The 22,586-nt window shown below is 37.3% G+C and overlaps 1 protein-coding gene across 21 annotated transcripts in view; it reads left to right on the top strand.

Annotated features, from left to right (window-relative positions):
• Window positions 1-22,586, top strand: part of UBAP2L (ubiquitin associated protein 2 like) — a 52,271-nt gene that overhangs the window by 13,406 nt on the left and 16,279 nt on the right. For 9 of the 21 annotated variants that reach the window (XM_080916164.1, XM_080916166.1, XM_080916163.1 and 6 more), the window contains exons 7-18: window positions 1,814-1,859; window positions 2,299-2,411; window positions 7,985-8,037; window positions 9,543-9,628; window positions 10,675-10,846; window positions 15,196-15,394; window positions 17,049-17,326; window positions 17,491-17,663; window positions 19,100-19,289; window positions 19,997-20,051; window positions 21,411-21,585; window positions 21,902-21,974. In XM_080916164.1, coding sequence (XP_080772290.1) covers window positions 1,814-1,859; window positions 2,299-2,411; window positions 7,985-8,037; window positions 9,543-9,628; window positions 10,675-10,846; window positions 15,196-15,394; window positions 17,049-17,326; window positions 17,491-17,663; window positions 19,100-19,289; window positions 19,997-20,051; window positions 21,411-21,585; window positions 21,902-21,974 — 1,613 coding nt within the window. Of the gene's footprint in view, window positions 1-1,813; window positions 1,860-2,298; window positions 2,412-5,218; window positions 5,294-7,984; window positions 8,038-9,542; window positions 9,629-10,674; window positions 10,847-15,195; window positions 15,395-17,048; window positions 17,327-17,490; window positions 17,664-19,099; window positions 19,290-19,996; window positions 20,052-21,410; window positions 21,586-21,901; window positions 21,975-22,586 lie in introns of all 21 variants that reach the window. The other 12 variants (XM_080916175.1, XM_080916160.1, XM_080916168.1 and 9 more) reach the window with 2 other exon arrangements.

The following is a 22,586-nucleotide window of genomic DNA, read 5'->3' as shown; positions in this document are numbered from 1 at the left end:
TATTTCAACAAAGTGAACTGTGTTGGTAATGATTAAACAAACTACTATGAACCATAAATTTCAAAATTCTGAACACATTTGAAAGATGTCATACCAAAGAAATGAAACATACTACTTGTAAGGAAAGAAAAGTTAAAAATCTGAAATTAAGAGCCACTCAGCTTTTTTTCAGTAAGATAACCACCAGAAATGCTTCCTGTAAAAAGTTAAAAAACAAACAACAAAAATAAAAACCCAAAAAAACCCTGAGGTTGGAGAGCAGGTTCAGCCATTAAATAGTACTTACTGTTCTTGTCGAGGACCTGAGTTCTGATCCCAGCATCCACACAATGCCTCACAACCATCAGTAACTTCATTTTGAAGAGATCTGATGTTTGCTTTGACCTCCTCACATTTCTCCTGCAGGCATGTTACACACAGATTATACATTCAGAAGTGGTAGTGTGCATGCCTTTAATCTTAGCGCTCAGGAGGTAGAGCATGTGGATTTCTGTGTGTTTGATGGTCAGCATTGAGAGGAAATTCTGCAGTGTTTCTCCAACGTTCTCAAATGTTGTAAGAGAAAAAGTACCAAATGTTTAAAGCTTTTGAGTAACTTCACATTCATGGACAAACATGACAGTCTCCCTTGTTAGTCAGATTTTGGACAACAACAACAAAAAAAGCAAAATGCTTTATACTGAGCAGTAATAATGCTGAAGACAAGAGTAGTCTTCAGCTTTACTAATAGGCTTTCCTTCTAGCCAGATCAGATGGGGTTTCAAAATTGCTTCTGTAAGATCTTGAATGTGGTTATCACTCACCTCTGGCTATTTTCCTTAATAACATTAATTAAGAGATAAGGAGAAATTTTTGAAACAAAACACGTTTGATTTAATAATTTTCAAAACTTGTAAAATGGTATACTTTTATCATATTTCTTTGCTCTGGGAAGTTTGGCTTTAGTGACATTTGGTGGAATGGTCTTATTTTAATTGTCTATCTTTTGCTTTTCTTTCCTTATTATTCCACTTTGTATTTTAGGTTAATATTCTACAATAAGTTTACATATTTATTTGGAATGTTGTTCTCTACCTACTTTTAGTAATATCCGGCATACATTTATTCACAGTACTTTGTTGGTAATGAATAGACTACCCAACTGAGGAATTGAAGTGGGGATTTAGCATCTAACTTGGCGATGATTTTCATTTCTTGTGTACATTCAAGCCCATTGGTTTTAAAATTACCAGTAGCAATTTCATAAACCCAGGTAAAGGAAACAGCTTCCACTGTTTGGAATTCTGGCTGAAGCAGTTGAAGAATCTTCTGTCCCCTTGGGTTTTTTTGGTTTGAGACTAATTCTCATTGTCCTGGAAATTCACCAGTGGGCTGTTAGGCTTGCCCACAGATCTATCAAGTTGTGGTTTTGGGGGCTGGAGAGATGGCTCAGTGCTTAAGAGCACTGACTGCTCTTCCAGAGGTCCTGAGTTCAATTCCCAGCAACCATGTGGTGGCTCACAACCATCTGTAATGGGATCAGATGCCCTCTTCTGGTGTGTTTGAAGACTGACTGTACTCACATATACAATAAATCTTTTTTAAAAAAGACAGAAGTTGAGGTTTTTATGCTTAGATTTCAAGCACTTTACCTGAGCTATCTCTCTCACTCTTCTTTGGCGTTTAAGCAGCAGATGAACAGCTGTTGACAGTAATGATTGTCCTGTATTAGATTAGTTGGTATGTTCCATGGGACTGGAAGAAGTAAACACTTGCTATTCCAAAGCTGGTTAGGTTTTGAATATCAGCTTCTAAAATATTTGTTTTCCTGCAGGTAATTCTGGTAGGCGAGGAGGAAGGTTTTCTGCTCAAGGAATGGGGTAAGTGTCATTGTTATAAAATTTTCATCCTGAGAATGGACAAAGTTCAGCCAAAATGAGATAGAATAATTTGTGGACTTGCTTTTATTAACTGAGCTCCATTGTCTTTATATTCTAAGCCAACTTTAAACTTACAGTCCTCTTGCCTCAGCCTCTGAATTGGTGGTATTATAGGTGTGCACCATGACACCTGGCTGATCTGTAGATGAATAGAAAATGTCGCTTTGTATTTATTTTCACATCTAGGCATTTACCATCTTATGGCTTATGCTAAGCCATTCTGTAGTGGCTGATTTTAAAAAGCATGTAAAGTTAATAGAATGAGGAGCGATCTTATTAGGAAATAGTCAAGATTGTGTTTGTCTTATTTGAGTTAATGTTTGCTGAATCTGCTAATGCAATTAGAAAATATAAGGCTTTCTTTCTGTTTTTTTAAAAGAACCTTTAACCCAGCTGATTATGCAGAGCCAGCCAACACTGATGATAACTACGGCAATAGCAGTGGCAATACGTGGAACAACACTGGCCACTTTGAACCAGATGATGGAACAAGTGAGTGACTATTCTATGAATTTTTTTTTTGACATGGTGTTGTGTATATTAGCCAAATATACCATTGGGATATACTCATTCCTGGAAATAACTTTGCATACAGCATTTCTGTTATTTTAAGTTTCTACTTAATATTTAAAAATTGGAAGAGTGGTATTTAGAAACAGATAGAAAATGTAATATAAGGATGATTTAATGTGTATAGTATTGGTTTACCATGGATTTGTGAGCATATTTTATGTACCAGTTCACTTAATTTTTATGAAGTAGCCAAGGCCGTCACAACCTTTCCCACAGTACCTCTTGTTTTGTTTTTAACATACCTGTCTTGCAAGCTGGTCTGGAACTCACAGATTTTTGGCTAAGCTTCCCAGATTTTGGAATGGTTGATGTATGCTTCCACACCTGGCCTGAAATCAGTCCTATTTTTAGAGGAAATTTTATGCATTTTGTTGATGTTGAGACTAGCTAGACATGTGTCCCAAGCTGTCTTTAAGTTCACTATGACCTGTTTTAAGTGAAGATGACATTGAATGAACATATGGTCTGTCTCTACTTGTCCAGGAATTATATATAAGTGCACACATACCATACATGGCTTTAAAGGAGGGTTATCACCACCATCTTAATGATAGAGCTGGAGACTGAGAGATTATAGTATTTGAGTTCAAAACTATTTGACTCTAAAACTTTATGCTCTTTCCATTAGCCCATATGGCTGCTTCTAGTGTTGTGTGTATTACCTAGTGTTATATGTTAGGGAAGTTTCTGCTTTTGAGTATAATTAAACTGATTAAGATAATAGTCAAGATTAACAGAACCCAGAGTCAGATTCAAACACTATTGACTTACTTTCTAATATCAGCCTAGTAATGTTCTTCTTTTTAAGTTGAGACAGAGTTCCTTTTTATAGCCCTAGCTATTCTGGAACTCACTTTGTGGACCAGAGACATATCATATCAGAAACATAAGCCGGCCTCTTGAGATTAAAGGTGTGATTGGCTACCACTTAGGTTGGGATGTCCTTTTTCTGTTTTGTTATATATACCTGTATCTTATCAAGAAGAGACTCACTAGACTTCGAGCTATCCTTTGAATAGTTTTCTTGGTGTTTGTCACTTTGTAGAGTGTTTATAGGATTTGAATAAAAACAAATCCTGTGTCTAGGTATAGTGTAAATGTTTAAGAATATGTTTAGGCTTATAGGATAAACCAATGTATGTTCAAGGTTAAAAGGTAACGTGCTGTTTTAGTGAGAGCAGCCCTAGAATCTAGAGTATCTTGGTTTTTGTTTTGTTTTTTTCACAGTGCTAGCAATTGAATCAGGGCTAGCATTATTAGAATGCATGCTAAGCAAGAACTCTATCTTCCTTGCTTGAGTGCCATTTTGTGATACCTGACTTTTGTGTCTGAGCTGGCATATGAGACCTTGTGGGTTTTCGTTTTTACAAAGAGGTCTGTGTTTAACGGGGGCCTAAAATTTTAGACTTGTTGATATGTTATTCAAATTTGCCTATATTTACACACACATACACACACAGTATTTGTGTTGGGTAATTTGATTACATGTACTCTTTATACAACATGCACATGCATGCTTTGGCCTTGGAGGCCAGAAAAGGATGTTAGGTCCCTTACAGCTGGAGATTGGGCGGTTATTGACTGCTATGGGGGTGCTGGAAATTGAACCTTTGTCCTGTGAGCCACTGAGACATCTCTCAAGCTCTCTTTTTTAAAATTTTTAGTTTTTCCCCTGGGTGAAGGCAGAAGTTGAAGTATTAAAAAAAATGTGGGCATCTTATTCCCTTAATCATTTGGCTATGAGGTGATGTTTTGATGTATTGTGTGGGCTTTATTCTTTCTTTTTTATTTTTTATAGAGATAGTGTTAATAGTTTTAATATTTAAAAATTTACTGTTTTTTTGTTTGTTTTTGTTTTTTAGCTTATAGTGTATTTTTAGATATGTAGCTTTTTAATCTTTGGAAGAAAAGACAATAAAAAATAGGGGATTGGCTTTTAGATTAGAATAAAAAACTCAGGAGTGTGGGGGGGTGGGGGGATAGTGACAGGGACAGGGTTTCTTTGCATAGCCCTAGCTCACTCTGTAGACCAAGCTAGCTTCAAATTTAAGAGATCTTTCTGTCTCTTCTGTTTTAGTGCGGGGAAAGTCATGGACCACCACCATCCAACCCCTAACTCCCCCCCATCCCCCCCATCCCCCAAGCTGTCTTTAAGAATCTTGATTGGCAGGCTGGAGAGATGGCTTAGTGGTTAAGAGCACTGGCTATTCTTACAGAGGTCCTGAGTTCAATTCCCAGCAACCACATGGCGGCTCACAACTATCTATAATGAGATCTGATGCCCTCTTCTGCATTCATACTTGAAATAAATAAATTAATAAATAAGTGTATGTTTTAAAAACTGAAAAAAGCCTGATTGGGAAAGCAAGGACTGTTGTAATGATTAGAAAAGAGCAGATTTTACAAGTTTGGAGTCACAAATCAATGATGTATAGGTAGAATGAAATGATAGATAATGCCATTGTCATCTTCCTTGTGTGAAAGGATTGGTGATAGCTTCGTATGTTCCTGTTGTCATCCTCATGATGTGACATACCTTATGCATGATCTCTTTTATGTTTTCATAGAGCAAACTTCAAATTTCTTTTTTTAATTTAAGAAATAATTCAAATCTACCCTTAAAATATCCACAGGTACAATGGGAATTATGTATTGGGGGCAGATGTTCTCATTCATAAGCAAAATTTCACTGGTTGTTTTTTCTTTTCTTTTCTTTTTTGTTTCAGGACTTGATTTCATTGGGGTTGAGGGGTCAAATTATCCCCGAAAATTTGAGACTGCTCCTGGTATGATACATCCAGGTGCCTAATTGCCCCGGATATTTTTGCAGATTTTTATGAATTGAAATATCTGTGGATATGTGGATTTTTCTGTCTTTCTGCTTTTTTTTTTCTTTCTACCTTTTTCTTTCACCTTCTGTGTCACTTTTCCGCCTCAAAATGTATTCTTTTAGTAAATATTTGGCATTTACATTGACTGAGCTTACATTGCGCTGTGGGAATGTAAACTCAAATTTTGTAGAACATTTCTTCTTACTGTTTATGGCTTCCTTAGCCATGACTGGACTTCCAGTGCAGGAAAGCACCAAGCACACGTATCCCTATCAAGTCATCAGAATGCAGAAAGAGAATCCTTGCACAAAGAGCCTAGGTTGGTTAACTATTTAGTCAGTTCTAACTTCAGGATTATGTTAAGTGCTAACTCATTTGGGGTTCCATTTATTGAGGGTGAGGCAGATTTCATTGAGAAGAAAGAACTAAAAGAGTAGAGGATATGATTGTGACTTGGTTTTCTCTGTAGAAGATAGTTTCTATTAGCAAATGTTTCGAGAGTTTTAAGTGGCTTTGTAGCTATTTGATTATTTTATTTTACTCTATTTTTCTGCCTTTTTGCCTTTAATGAGGTAGGATCTTACAATGTAGACCACCAGGTTGGCCTCAAAAGTCTGTGTGCAAGCAGACATGCTCATATTTGTCTACATGTGTGTATATATATGCATGGCACCTCAATCCCAGAGATAAATATCTTTCTTAATCTGTTGTTACCTTGTTCTCTAAATGTACCTGAAGCTCACCAATTCAAATAGGCTAACTGGCCAGCAAGCCCCAGTAATCCTCCTGTTTTGCTTTCATGCCTGTGTGCTTTGTTTTGGTTTTATGATACTGGGACTCAAATCCAGGGTTTTGTACACTAAGCAAGTGTGCTCCCCCTGAGCCAAATACAGAACCTCTGCCTAATTTCTATGTAGATGATAGCAATTGAGCTCAGGTTCTCATGCTAGCAAATGAAGGCTTTACTTACTGAACCATCTTTCCTTGCCCCATGCACTCACATTATTGATGTTCTTGTGTCACCTTTGAAGTATTAGAAGGAGGCAAACTCAACCATTTGCTAACATTCTTAGTTTTACTTTAAGATTTTTATTTTATTGCAGCTTTGGCAGTTTTGGGACTTGCTGTATATACCATATTGTCCTGGAGGAGATTCCCAACCTCCTGGATTTTGGTATTAAAGGGATGTGCCACCATACCTAGCAGCCACCTGTTAATTCTTGTGGACGCGTCATACATTATGAGTTCTAGAGTTTTTTAATGAAAAGTAAAAGTTCTAGTTTCTGGTAGAGGTAAATTATTAGTGTTCTGTTAGAAGAGAAGAATCCTATTTCTCAAAAATGTTCTTATGAAACATTTTCTTTCTGAGATATGTATGTGTGAGACAAAACATTTCCAGGAAAGAATGGGGAATGTTAGAATGTCTTGGGCTGTCTAAGCATGAGGACTGGAGTTTATATTTTTATTACTTACAAGCCACATGGATTTAGAGGCCTGTTTATAGCCCAGAAATTGGGAGAAGGAGATGGGATCCTCCTTGTAAGCAAATAAGATCAGCTTCAGGTTGAGCCAGAGACCCTGCCTCAGTAAAACAGAGTGACAGAAAATATTTGAAATTGAGCTCCAAATCTATCTACATGTGAACACCTACCAGCACAAATATAGATAATGTGTCTACACATGAACATAAATACATAGTACACAAACACACACACACACACACACACACACACACAGAGAGAGAGAGAGGAGAGAGAGAGAGAATAAAGGTGCCCAGGTAAATATATAGAAGTGGGTGATTGTGTATAGAATTTTTATCTGCAAACTGTTTGAGCTCAAAAGAAGGGGAAAATGATTTTCTCATGGTCTGTGTAATACCCTTAGCAGATCAGATTCTATATTCTCTATAAGTAGGATTAGGATACTAGCTGTCGTGCGTATTTGATTTTAATTTTGCTTTGTATTCCCCAAAAGAGCAAGTCTATGCAGTGTTCCCTATATAGCTACCTGGTTTAAACCAGTAAGACTTATGAACTTGACTTGTGCTGATCATTTTTTGTTTGTTTGTTCATTTCTAATAACAGATCCTTTTGTCTGTTTTCTTTGTTTAGCTTCCAAACCTACTTAATCTCCTTTCACTAAACATGTGCCAGCTTTTTCTAATTTTCTACCACTCGTCTTGTTTCTCTTCATATTACTTTGAGTTTGGTTTTGTTTGTTTTTATACAAAATAAGTAGATGTAGCTTGCATGTTCTGTTTTAAATTAGTTGCTAACATTTCATTTAAATGACTGCTAAGACAAAACTGAAGTTTTTGAAGATCCTGCATGGCATGTTAAATACTGGTGGGGAGGAGGGTAGGAAAGGGTCTTGGATGGATGGATGTGTTTATATGTAAGTCCTTTTTTATGTATCTCGTTTACTCCTGTTACAGCTCTTGTAATCCAATTGGCTATGAAATCATAATCTTATTCAAACCTTTTTACTTTGGTGTTTCTAAAGAGTCTTTCTTTCCCTATCTCTGAAGTCAACAACTTCTTTCTGTTTGTAAAATTCTAATAATCATACTATTGCTTGTCAAAATGTTAATGCAGTAGTGTTGTCTGAACATATTTTATGCCACTTAAATTTATTTTACTTTTTTTTTACCTTCAATCCTAGGTGCATGGAGGACTGCAACAGAAGAATGGGGAACTGAAGATTGGAATGAAGATGTAGGTATTCTTGGGCTAGTTCTTACCTAGTGTATTCTATCCCTAAGTTGTGTTTAGGGATAGAAAATGGATATATTTCTGCCTTTCAAAATGCACTGTTAAGATTCTGACCTAAAACTTTTACATCCAAAATAGTGTTCTGAACCAGAACATTTCACATATGTTATATGAAGGAGACTGGGCATGGACAGGACTCTGTGGAACCACACTATGGAAAGGGCAAGTGCAGGTGTGTAAGTCCAATACCTGATTGTCAGATTGACCCAGGAAGATAGAGTGGTTGGGTAGAGTACCAACAATGGAATTAGGACTGGGAACAAGCTGAATGGTAGAATGCTTGTCTAATATGTATGAGATCTTGTAGCCAGATCCTATCACTTCAGAAAAGTCATTTTTAGTTGAAGCAGATAATTGGGAGTACATTGAGTAACAGCTGCTAATGTCATAAACTGTACTTAGAGCTGTTGCATATTTGGTATTAAGTCCTATAATGAATTGACAGTGGATAGTTATGGTTCCTAAACCTTTAAGTTTAAAATCCAGTTGGCTGTGAAACTTTTAACTACCCAGTGCCCAACTCTGTAATTGAAATAACTACCCAGTTAGATATATGCCACCTTGACTCTACTTGGATAACTTACAGATAGATGGCTTATGAAGAATTTTCTTGAATATTACCTAAGTAAAAAGAATTTTAACTGGTCACAATAAAACTTTTGCTGTGAATTGTGGTTTTCAGTGATTGCGGATAAACTTATTTTAAATTTGCTTTCCTTTATATATAGGTAGGTAAGGTACCTTTGTCAGATTGTTTTGGTTGTCAGTCTTAATGTTTTAAAACATTCTAGTGTACCATCATCACAGGGTTATGATTTTCTTTTATAGTTGAGCTAAACTGCTCTGTGAACAGAACAAGTTTTACAGTGGGTTTTTCTGTTTATTACCAAAGAGATTTTGATCAAGAAGTGAAGAAAACAAACCTAGTTCAACTCTTTTATTTAGGAATTGATTACCTAATTAGATGCCTTACAAATATAGTCAGTAGTGATGCAAAAATTTGCATATAGCTGGAATCCCGAAAAAAGACATTATTTCTCCAGCACTTGGACCTGAACTGCTCAATAGCCAGGAATTAACATTTTTTCTTTCTTCATCTTGGTCATGCTTTTCCTTTCATTGAGGGAGAGAAAATGGTGGAAGATAAATGTCCTTTGAGTAGAGGTAGGAGTTGGGATTTGTAATGAGAAAATAAAAAGGAATTTTCTCAATAGAGATAGCCTTCTTGTGAGTTCACTTTGTATATAATATGACTTTATTGTGTTTTGTTGTGTTCCTTGATTCTATTCCTTGCTTGGATAAAACATTAAGCAAACTTGAGATCAACCCATTCAGTATTCCTCAGGGTAGTTCTCCCAACCCCCAAAAGGTTTTCTTTTTTGGTACTGAATTTATCTTACTTGTGGCACATTTCTGACACCAGGAGTAACTGATTGTTTTCTTTCCAGCTTTCTGAGACCAAGATCTTTACTGCCTCTAATGTGTCTTCAGTGCCTCTGCCTGCGGAGAATGTGACAATCACTGCTGGTCAGAGGCAAGTCTGTAGTAAAATGGAAATACCTTTTGAAAACAGATAGGTGGTGGTGATTGTTGTTCTTTTCCTCTTCTCCTCCTCCCTTCTTCAATTTATTTTATGTATGTGAGTACACTTGTCACTGTCAGACACATCAGAAGAGGGCATCAGATCTCAATACAGATGGTTGTGAGCCACCATGTGGTTGCTGGGAACTGAACTCTGGACCTTTGGAAGAGCAGTCAGTGCTCTTAACCACTGAGCCATCCCTCCAGCCCTGGAAACACTTTCTTAAACACAAGCCAGAGTTTAAAATAGACTAGGTTGCTAGGAATTGAACTCAGAATCTGTAGAAAAAGTCAGTACTCTTATGTCACAGGTAAACTTAAGTTTAGAAAAAAACATCTAAAACCTCTGTTCAAAATCTATTTGAGGGTGCTAATTATCAAATATGTGGTGTTTTGTTGTTTGAGACAGAATTTTGCCATTTAGGCCAGGTTGTCCTTAAACTTTAAGTAGTCCTCTTGCATTAGCCCTCTGTGTGGTAGTGTTTGCACCACCATGCTGAGCTAAGTATATGGTTTTATATTTTAGAATTTAGTGAGTATTATGTATTAAAATCGTAGCTAAATTGTTATAAATCTTTTCCAATTATTTATTTATTAGAATTTGATAAGTGGAGGGTTAGGTGTGATGATGCTTTAATCTGGTACTTGGGAGAGAAAAGATCTCCATGAGTTTGAAGCTAGTTAGAGCTAGTGTAACCTTATCTAAGAAAAATTTCTGAGTGTGTTATGGCCCATGATTATAATTTGAGTACTTGGGATGCTGAGGCACGAGAAACATAGGTCAAGTCTTGGCTACATAGTAAGACTCTTTTTTTAAGAGACAGCCCCCCCCCCCCAAAAAAAACCCACAATGATTTCATATTTAAATTAGTGCTATTATTAAATTAAATAAGATTGTAGTATCAGAAAAATAACCTTCACATTGATTTTACCATGATCTAAGTTTTCAGGGTATGCTAGAATGTTCACTCACAAAGATTCCATTCTTTCTCAAACTAGAATTGACCTTGCTGTTCTGTTGGGGAAGACACCATCTTCAATGGAGAATGATTCATCTAATCTGGATCCATCTCAGGCTCCTTCCCTGGCCCAGCCTCTGGTGTTCAGTAATTCGAAGCAGAATGCCATATCACAGCCTGCTTCAGGGAATACATTTTCTCATCATAGCATGGTAAATATGGAACAAACCATTACACTGACCACAGCAAACACATACACATGGTCATTCCTTTGTCGAGGATTGTAAGATGTTACTGTATGGGCCAGACCTCTGGGAGTACAAACATGAGCATCATGCCTGCTTTGTGGTAACAACTTTGTAAGAATGGTTTTGTTTTAAACCCAGGTATGAAATAGGGTGTTGCTTCAGATTATCCACGACATTTATGATTTGGTTCATTGTCTGGTGGCTGTGTAATTTTGCCATTTGCAGATAGTTTCTTCAATTGTGTGATGTTTGGAATTCTGGAGACTTTTTAAAGGGTATATAAATGCTAGGGCCTCAAGGTGGGATGGGTTGTTTTTCAGTTAGTGGTTAATGTTGGGCACAGTTAAGTATTTATGTGCAAGGAAGAAACAAATTTTTAAAAAATATTTTATTTTATTTTATTTGAGAACACTGTAGCTGTCTTCAGACACACTCAAATACAGATGGTTGTGAGTCACCATGTGGTTGCTGGGAATTGAACTCAGACCTCTTGAAGAGCAGACAATGCTCTTAACCACTGAGCCATCTCTCCAGCCTAAGAAGAAGAAATTAGATACCACCATCACAAAGATAAAACTTGCCCCAAGTTTGTCCCTAATAAGCAGGAAGTAGTCTAACAATAATGCCTTCTGTTTTCTGACCCCTAACTTTTATTCAGCAGTCTCTTTACTTTCTTCTATATTCCTCTCCTATTTAGTGTTAAGGGGTTAAAAGGGTAGAAGAAAAGGGGTGGAGAAAAGAAAGTAGCAAAAGACACCGCTTGGCTTATTTTCAATTCTCAGATCATAGAGTGCCTCATTCCCTAAAATTGAATAAGTAGAAAAAATTTTCTCCAATATTCCAAGCAGAAGTTTCTTGGTTTGTTTGATATTTGGAGACAGTCTTTTTGAGTAGGCAGGCTGCCCTTAGTCTCTGTTTAGAATTCAGTCATGATTCTACATTATGGTTATTTTTTCCAGTTGCCTGCCCTTGTCTTATTAACCCTTAGAGAAATGAGTAAGGTAATAGACACTAGTAGTTTGGTTTTTGTTTCGTTTTGTTTTTTGAGAACTCTCTTTATGTGACTCTGGCTAGCTTGACACTCACTAACTAGCCTTATTTATTGACTTTGAACTTGAAACAGTTTTTGCCTCCTCAATGTAGAGATATAAAGGCATGTGCTCCTGCTTAGCCTAGTTTCTTTTCTTTCACTGTTTCTTTAAATTTTTACTTATTTATTGTAGCATGGTGTTAAATGTCTCAGGCTAGCCTCAGACTCATTGTATAGTGGAAGATTTCTCTAGTGTTTAACTTCTAGGAACTGGGGTTATAGGCATGTGCCAACATAATCTGTTTTGTGTGATGCTGTGAATACAATACAGTGCTTGTGCATGCTTGACAAGCATTCTAGTAACTGAGCTAGCCCTCTTCATTCTTTTCATTGAGAATAAAGGATCAATTTTTCTTAAAATTTAATAGCACTTGTATCATGAACATTTGTTTCTTTTCTCTGTGTGCTGATGTTCAAAGAGGCCAGAATTTGGAGCGTTAATTTCCTGGAACTGGAGTTTTTGTTTTCTTTTTTTAAAAAAAATTTAAGTAAGGTCTGCATACATATGTATACTTTTGTTTTTTTAATTCCTTTTTCTTGAACAATCTTACCATATGTATGTGTATATATGTGCATGCATGCATATATATATATGCGCACACACACACACACACACACACACACACACACACACATACACACACAACACATTGGTCTTTGACTTTATTTTAATCCTGCTCCAATTACAGATGTGATATATGCCTGGTATTTTTCTGTGTCTTTAGTGCTTTGTATTCGAATGTTAGATTGAGGTCTGGAGGGATGGTTTTGCAGTCAAGAGTGCTTACAGTTCCAGAGTTCAGTTTCCAGCACTCACAATGGGCAACTCATAACTGTCTGTAACTTCTGTTGCCAAGATTTCAGCATCCACACAGATGGCATATTTACTTAGTAGGAACCATACATGTAACTAAAAATAAAAATAATTGTTTTTCAGAAGAAAATGATAGTAATTAGTTATGTGAGGCCATCTCTTTCTAATAGTTTCGTTTTTAAATAAACTTTTGAGGGGTTTTCTACTTTTTTTTTTTAATTATTAACTTACATGTGTATATGTGCCACTGAATCTGCACAAACACACAAGAAGTAAAAGAGAACTTGTGGCATCCATGAGAGTCCTCAGGATCAAACTCAGGTCATCAGGTTTGCCATGGTAAGCACTGTACCAGTGGAGCCATTTCAGCAACCCATCTTGTGAGATTTTTGTTTTCACAGTCTTGAAATATAGACAGAAGTGAATAGAAAGTCTTTCCTTGTGAATTAGTCACTTGTTTTTCCTTTTACAAAATACCTGAGTAAATTGGCCTAACAAAGGGAAAGTTTTATTTTGGCTTGTCATCATCAACCATGTCTATCTATGGTTAGTTGGCTTTGCTGTGGGGAGTGGAGAATATTATTAAGAATAAATTATGCTTAGTGTTAATATAGATTTGGTATATACACAGAAAATAGTCCAAGTCATATGGATTTTTTGATTGTCTTGTGTAAAATTTGGGTTTCCCTATAACTTCTCTTTGTTTTTGATAGTTATATTTAAATGAGCTTCCAGTTGGTTAGTTTTGTTTGAGTTGATTAATGTAAAATAATTTTGTTTTTAAATGTCTTACTAACATTAATTTACATAGTATGAAGTGACATTTTCATATAAATATAGTTCATTTTGATAACATTTGTTTTTTTCCTTAGCCTCTCTTGACCCCATCTCTCCTCATTCTTCTTTTGAAACATGATTTCTCTATAGTTCTGGCTTTACTAGGATTCCCTATGTAGATCAAGCTGGCCTCAAACTGACTAAAATCCTTCAGCCTCTAATCCCTTCCTCTTGCTGTGGTTAAAGGTATGCACACTGTGCCTCATCTATCTGTCTGTCTGTCTGTCTGTCTGTCTGTCTATCTATCTATCTTTCTTTTCTTTTCTTTCAAGAAGGGGTTGTTCTTTGTAGCCCTGCCTGTCTTGGAATTTAGCGTATAGACCAATGGCCCTTGATGCCTGTCTCTGGTTGCTGAATTTAAATATTTGCACATATCCCTTCTCCTAACCCCATTCTTACCCCTGTCCTGACTCCTTTCCTTTTTTTAACTAGTCCCTTTTCTACTTTTGTTTTTGTTTTGTTGGCTTTTTGTTTTGTTTTAACACTCCCTATTGTAAGAAAATTCTTTGACTAAAACTGACAGCATACATAGTTTTTTTTAGTTAATTTGATGGGCACATTGTGTCTATTTAGCAAAACAGTAATAGTTATCCCTCTTGTGCCACTAGCTTTTCACCAGGTTTATGGTTACTTTCCTTTTATGTTTTTCTTTTTTGTTTTATTGTATTTAATTAGTTATTCATCCATTTATTTGTTTGTTTTGAATCAAGTCTCATAGCCCAGACTGGCTGAAACTCAGAGATCCTCTTGTGCTGGGATTAAAGGAAGCATATTTCATCATGCTTGAGGACCCTGAACTCCTGATTCTCTGCTTAGCTTTGGAAGTGTTAGCATTCCAGGCATGTGATCAGTTTATATAGTGTTAGGAACCAACTCCAGATCTTTGTGCACTATACCATTTGGTGTATATAATTAGGTCATACTTGTATTAATTTTATTAGATTATTATCAAGTACTGTTAATTTTTAAAATGTGGAAGTTTGCAATATTCTCCACTTAATAAAGGTTTATCTCTATAGAAAGAGTTGTAATAGAGTTTTATGTTTCTGAATAGACAGTTCATTGTCTGTGTCTCATTGGTTTCAAGGTCATTTATATTATTGCCTCTCAAGTGCTTAAATTTATTCTTTTATTTATTCTTTGAGGTAGGATCTTGCCATGTAGTCCATGCTAGCCTTGAATCAGATTCTTCTGCCTCATGTTTATGCAAACTAGGATTTCAGACATGTACCACCATAGTTTTCCTTAATTAAGCTTTCTGCTACTTTCTGATGTGTACTACTTTTACTCCTAATTCAGATAGGAATTTTCCAAAAAGATATACTTAGAATTTGAATATAGGTATTGTGACTCTAGAATGTGTGCTCTTAATAATGCAGTATCCTTGGTCTGGTACAAGGTTGGTGGTCTTAAACTCCTCTGTAGTACCTGGGACTATAGGCACTTGCTAGTCTTTACTTGGTAGCATTCTGTGAGTAGCATTTTTATGTGTTGACTTTTGGTCTGTCTTTGTGAGGAACCTGAGGAAGATTACCAGCTATAAACTTCTCTTATCTCTTTGTTGATCTCTAGGTGAGCATGTTGGGAAAAGGATTTGGTGATGTTGGGGAAGCTAAAGGTGGTAGTACAACAGGCTCCCAGTTCTTGGAGCAATTCAAGACTGCGCAGGCCCTTGCTCAACTGGCAGCTCAACATTCTCAATCTGGAAGCACCACCACCTCCTCTTGGGATATGGGCTCAACAACACAATCACCATCACTGGTGCAGTATGGTAAGTTGATGGGTAACTTAAATGTTTTACACATAAGAGATTTATAGTCTAGAAGATAGCAAAGGACTAGATAATCTGAGTTCAGAAAGTTAATCAAAATTTGAGGGTATATACAATTGAATTTAACTTTAGTTCCATTTCTTTATTAATCTAGGATTTTGAGAGAATTTTCTTTAGATTTTGTGTTTGTGTGATGGTGACCTTGTTGGTCTCAAACTTCCTGAGTAGACCAGGCTGGGTTCCAAGTCAGAGATCTGCCTGTCTCTCTGCTTTCTGAATGCTGGGATTAAAGGCAGGCACCATTAAGACCCTCTACCTTGTTCACATGGTCTATTGAATCTTACTTAAGCTTAACAGCCAACAAACCCTAAGAATCCTCCTTTATCTACTTCTCAGTGCTAGGATTACAGGCATGTGACAACATTATGCTCATCCTTTTTACATAGATACTGAGAGTCAAACTCAGGTCTATATACCTGCACAACATTTAGTGACTGAGACACCTTACCTGGCCCAAAATTATTTATCTTTAGTTTGATGGCTAATCAAAAATCCTACAATTTTATACTTAAAATTTGGATAATTTATAGATATGTGGCATGTACAGGAAGGGCAATGGTATTGGTTTTTCCAATTTTCTTCTTTTTTGTTTAAGACAAGGTTTCTCTGTAGCCTTGCCTGTCTTGGAATTCACTCTGTAGAGTAAGCAGGCAAGCACCTGCCTTTGGCTCCCAAGGGTTGGGAATAAAGGTGTGTACTGCCATTACCTGGCTATTGATTTTATTAAGCTATACTGAAGTACAGAAATTGTTCAGTGATTCTGTTTTGAAAAGACATGATTATATGCAATTTGGTAGCTGGATGGTTGGATGGATTGGTATTTGGGTTGTGTATGTATGCCAAGGCAGAAACTTGGAACCTAAAACTAAAACAGAGACTATGGAGGAACTGTACTTACTGGCTTGTTTGTCATAGCTTGTTTGGTTCATTTGCTTACATAGCCCTTACATTTTCTGACATTTCATGAAAATATAGGCCAGGTGTGATACACACTGTTAATCCTAGCATCCTTGACACAAGGAGGTGGCTCTTAAGTTGAAGGCTAGGACAGCATGGCCTACACTGGGAATTTTATTTAGACACCCAGTACTATAAAGATACTCTGTCTCACCCCCCCCCCAAAAGGTTGTGTGTTTATGGTTCGGGGGGCTGGGGAGAGAGGAGGTGGAGAAAGAAAATGGAGGGGTTAGAGAGATGGCTCAGCAATTAAGAGCAGTGGCTGTTCTTCCAAACATTCTGGGTTCAGTCTAGCACCCATATGGTCACTCACATTAAAAAATTGTGGCCCTAGGGTTTCATGGGGACCATGCAAATACATAGTACACAGACTTAACTTTGAACAAAACTTATGTGTACATAAAATAAATAAATTTTTTTTTAAATAAAGTCTTAAAGACTTCCCAACGGTAAGATATCTTTCAACTGAGGTTCTTTGCAAATAACTCAAGCTTGTGTCAAGTAAACAAAAAATTCTTTATGCACAGAGCCATTTTCCTAGCTGGAGTTCTTGAATCTTGGGGGTACTTGTATAATACAATAATATTTCCTAGGAATGTATCGATATCAATGACTCATACTTGTTTTTTTCTTGCAGATTTGAAGAGTGCAAATGATTCGACAGTGCACAGTCCTTTTACAAAGCGCCAGGCATTCACCCCATCTTCAACTATGATGGAGGTATTCCTTCAGGAGAAGCCACCTGCAGTGGCTACCTCGACAGCTGCACCTCCTCCTCCCTCTTCTCCTCTGCCAAGCAAATCCACCTCGGCCCCACAGATGTCTCCGGGGTCTTCAGACAACCAATCCTCCAGCCCTCAGCCGGCTCAGCAGAAACTGAAACAGCAAAAGAAGAAAACCTCCTTGACGTCTAAGGTACTTGAGCTTTAGATGCTGTTTTAAGGCAGGGAAGTTATGGGATTTCAGCATAAGATACTCAAAGGGTTTGTTTGTAAATTTAAAGTTGAAAGGAATAATTTTATTTCTATACAAAGATTGTATTAAACAGTTACATTTTTCCCCTGCCTGTTGTTTCATAGATTCCTGCTCTGGCTGTGGAGATGCCTGGCTCAGCAGATATCTCAGGGCTAAATCTGCAGTTTGGGGCATTGCAGTTTGGGTCAGAGCCTGTCCTTTCTGATTATGAGTCTACCCCCACCACGAGCGCCTCTTCAAGCCAGGCTCCTAGTAGCCTGTATACCAGCACGGCCAGGTAGAGGAATCCTCACCCAGAAGACCTCTTTTGGTAGCTTAGTTTTGTGCTTATTTCTTCACCTTTGGAAACGCCATATCTCTGACTGGATAAAAAGTAGTCAATCATAGCATTTTGTTGTGTGCTTTTAAAGAAATACATTGTTACTAGGATTATCTATGACTTTAAACATTTATATAAATGCCATTTAGGTACTTCTGCAATGTCTAAGCTGTTTTTTTTTTTTGTTTGTTTGTTTGTTTTTTTTTAAATGTGTGTACTTGCAGACACACCTACATCAGGAGGCCAGGGGTCAATATCAGGTCTCTGTTTCAATCATTCTCCATTTTTTGAATCAGGAGCTCTCACTGAACCTGGAGCTCACTGGACCAATTTGGCTGGCCAGTAAACTTCAGGAAACTTCCTGTCTCTACTTCTTTGGTGTGCTGACATCATAAATGTCCTCTTAACAGATTTTATATAGGTGTTCAATGTAAGATCAGGTCTTCCTTGTTACTTGGTTAATGGCTGTACTAACTGAGCCATCTCCCTAGCTTCTCAAGCTTTGTTTGGTTCTGACAGTTAAAATACAGCACCTCTACCAGTACCTTGACATCTTCTGCAGTGGAAGGGGCTTTATTTGCTATTGGATTATGTCTGTGAAAAGTAAAAATACAAAAAAAAAAAAACTTTTCTGTCTCTTTGTAGTTATCAAGGCAAAGTATCTTATGCATAGACATGAGGAATTTGAGAGGACAATTTTTCATTATACAGATATCTGGCTTTGGTGTAGATCAGATCAGTTGATATCATTAGTACATATAAAGATATTATGTAAAAAAATTTCTGGGCAACAGTTATAGCTCATGGGAGTAGGGGAAATATGAGATGAAAGCAGATGCTGAAACTAGTGATGGTCTGCTATTGGAATAAAAACATTTCAGTTAAGAAACTTCAGAAAGACAGGCTGGGAATGGTGGTACATTCACTTAACCCATCAAAGTCAGCCAGGACTAGCTAGTGACAGCCCCAAAGGGCATGCTGGAGAAATGACTGGTGGTTAACCTTCACTTGTTGACCATGTAGACAACTTGATTTTCAACGTTCACATGTTAGTTTACAACTATCAACAATCCAGGTTTCAAGATGCACATAATACCTAGGCATGCATGTGAACAAGATGCTGGTATACATAAATCTAAGAAGTTTTTGATTTTGGTTTTTCAAGACTGAGTTTCACTGTGTAGCCCTGCCCGTCCATCAAAATGTGATTGATTAAAAGATGACTTTTTTGTGCCCAGGTCTCATGGTATGATGTGTAGGTGCTTTAGCCTTCCAAGTGCTTGATTTTGGAAATTTCTCCTTTTTGTCTTTCATTAGTTAATTAATTGAAATTATTTTATTCCAATAAATGGTAATTATGATTTCCTAAGATTTTTTTTTTTCATTTTCCACAGTGAGTCTTCATCTACAGTTTCATCTAATCAGAGTCAGGAGTCTGGTTATCAGAGTGGCCCAATTCAGTCGACAACTTATACCTCCCAAAATAATGCTCAGGGCCCTCTATATGAACAGAGATCCACACAGACAAGGCGGTATCCCAGCTCCATCTCTTCTTCACCCCAAAAGGACCTGACTCAGGCTAAGGTAGTAGCTTCATGATTCCCTGGGCCTTTGTTAGCAACATAGTGGGTAAAAATCCCTCTAATATTATTGTTTCACTTTTCTGGAAATGGTGCTACAGTCTTGGAGGTGCCGACTGAGATGCTGACAAAAGCACATTTCTGTGATTGGTAAACTAAATGTTATTTTCAGCAAATGTGGAGAATCCTCAAGAGTCAGAACATTTCTCTTTGCAATAAAGATTTGTTGGTTATGGCAAAAAACTGTCTCAAATACCTGTCCTTTCCTCATGGAAGATCTGATTGCTAAACTTCAGGGTTTATATATATTAGTAACTCTACCTTACTCTGGTAAAAGGGATAATATATACATAAGATGGTTTGGAGTACCGGTCTAGCAGGATGGTTTTAAGTTATTGGGTCAGGGGTAGTGGCTGTGTGCATATGAGTAAATGCTGGTGCCCTAAAAAGCCAGAGCCATTAGAATCCCTGGAGTGGAGTTTAAAATATATGGGCTAGGAATTGAACTCAAGTTCTCTGTGTGGGTTATCCATGCTCTTAATTGTTGAGCTCTCTAAAATATATTTGACAAGTGAGTGTGTGTGTGTGTGTGTGTGTGTGTGTGTGTGTGTGTGTGTGTGTGTGTGTGTGCGCGCGTGCATTTGGCCAAAATTAAATGATAAACATCTTTCTTACAAATTTGTCTATTCTTGCTCATTTTTTTTCCTCCAGAATGGTTTCAGCTCTGTGCAGGCCACGCAGTTACAGACCACGCAATCTGTTGAAGGTAAGTGCTTTCCAGGCTTTTTTCTTCTCAGTTTTAGTAGGTTTCCTCAATGTTGATGTAGGGTTGTTCATTTTTTATAACATAGGACCCTGTTGTGTAGACCAACCTGGCCTCAAATTCACGAGTGATTTGCTCTCTTTCTTTTGCCTCCCAAGTACTGAAATTAAAGATGTGTCACTGTGCTCAGCTGTGTGTTGTGTTTTGTTTTGCTGGTTTGTGTACATGTATACCATGTGAGTACCTGGTGCTTGAAGATGCCAGGAGAGAACATTGGGTACCTTGAAACTGGTATCATACACAGCTCTGAGCTGACATGTCTGTGCTAGGAATTTGTTAACCTCTGGGCCATTAATTTATAAAGACTCTTGCTGTAACAAACTGACCTTGAATACTTTAAACTCAACCTTACAAATGCTGGGATCATAATCAATATACCACAGTAGTTAGCTTTCAGTTTCTCTACTTTTTGAAATTGTTTTGTTTTTGTTTTTTTTTTTTTTTTGTGTGTGTGTGTGTGTGTGGGTTTTGGGCTTTCAAGTGTCTGTTTACCAACTGTATGCCTGGTGTCTGTGATGGTTAGAAGAAGGTGTCAGATACACTGACACTGGTTGCAGATGCCATGTGGGTTGTTGGAAATCTGGGTTCTCTAAAAGAATTGAGTACTCTTAACTGCTGAGCCATCTGTCTAGCCCCATCTGTTTTTTTTTAATGCATATATTTATTTTTAAGTACATTCGTGTTTTGCCTGAATTGATGTCTATAAAGGTGACAAATTCTCTGAGAACTGGAGATTCACATATCCCGTGCAGGTGCTGGGAATCAAACCCAGGTCCTCTGGAAGAACAGCCATTGCTCTTAACTTCTAAGCTATCTCATCCATATTTAGTGTTTTGAAACATATGTTCATGCTGTAGCCATAGCTTCTCTGATAATCATGGTGATTGTTCTGTGTTAGCTTCCCATGAGGTAGATTATAGGTACGAACTACCATACATACATACATTCTCTATTTTAGTTAGAGTTTTAAGATGTGGTTTTTTTTTTTTTTTTTTTTTTGAGTACAAGCATGCATGTGCCACAATACTCATGAATGTCAGAGTCTACTCTCATTCTCTACTGAGATTTTGGAATCAGACTCAAGTCATCAGGTGGTTTATGTGGTGATAGGAATGGAACCCTGGGCCCGATATAAGCAGTTTACCACAAGCTGTCTCTGCAGTCCAAAAAAAGAGTTGTGCTTAATATGAGGAATAAATCCCACTTTTCTTCTTTCTTTTCAAGTAATTGAGGGCTGTAGTTTTTCTTTATTCATATACATTCTGTTTTCTGATGAAGGAAATGTCTTCTTCCTATTTTCAGGTGCTACAGGCTCTGCAGTAAAATCTGAATCACCTTCCACTTCTAGTATACCCTCTCTCAATGAAACAGTACCTGCAGCTTCCTTACTGACGACAGCCAATCAGCATTCATCCTCCTTAAGTGGCTTGAGCCATAGTGAGGAGATTCCAAATACCACCACCACACAACATAGCAGGTAATTGGGGGTGAGAATTTAGTTGGGATTGTGAAGATCAGTAACAGAGGCATCTGGTCTGGTCTTCCATCACTCTACCTGTTGGAGACTACATTAGCCCTGTTTTTGTGGGAAGTGGCTACAAAGGAGGCTTATTTTTTGCTTTTAGAATCTGCTCTTGCTATGATTGTTCATTTACATATCATGATCTCAGGCATCTTGTTCCTGTTTTCTGCTTTTGGGGGGGGCCGGGGTGGTGATTTCCTATTTGAGTTTCAGAGCAGGTAAAAGCATGACATTGTGTTAATAGCTAATGGTGACCTTTTTTCCCTTATAGTGCATTATCTACACAGCAGAATACCCTTTCTTCATCAACATCTTCTGGGCGTACTTCAACATCTACTCTTTTGGTAAATATGCTTAAGTTCATGGTCTTAATTTTTGAAGTTTCCCTTGCCTCTGCCTCTCAAGTGTTGGGTTTACAGGCATGCATTTAACATACCTGGCTCACCCAGTAGGAAGTTCTTGAAATTTTCTTTATGACTCATCTGAGTTTGTAGGAGAAGGATATTGCGCAGCCAAAAGAGTCCAGAAGTTTTACACTTACGGAGCATAACTAAAAATCTGCTTTTTCATTTTCACAGAAAATAGGTAGGGTCTCCATGTTCTCTATTAAATGCAGAACAACATACATTTTTTTTTTTTTTTTTAAAGAAAAAGAAAAACAATGGATGTGTACTTGTACAATAAAATCCCAGTATTTTGAATGCAGGGGTAGGAGATCTATGAGTTCAAGTCCAGCCTGGTCTACAGAATGAGTTCCAGGAGAGCCAGGAATACACAGAGAAATCCTGTCTCCAAAAAAAAAAAAAAAGATGTATGGCTCAGTGACAGAGTGCATTAACAGGCATAAGACCCTGGATTAAATTCCTACAAAAGTTGTCTTTTAACTGGTATAATTATTTCTGTTCTTAGCCTGGGAAATGCTTAAATATAAGCCTTTAAAATAATATGAAGCAGAG

This window comes from Micromys minutus (genome assembly GCF_963924665.1).
Source record: "Micromys minutus genome assembly, chromosome: 4".
Taxonomy (NCBI): domain Eukaryota; kingdom Metazoa; phylum Chordata; class Mammalia; order Rodentia; family Muridae; genus Micromys; species Micromys minutus.
Note: the sequence above shows the minus strand (reverse complement) of the source record. Positions and strands in the feature narration are given on the sequence as shown.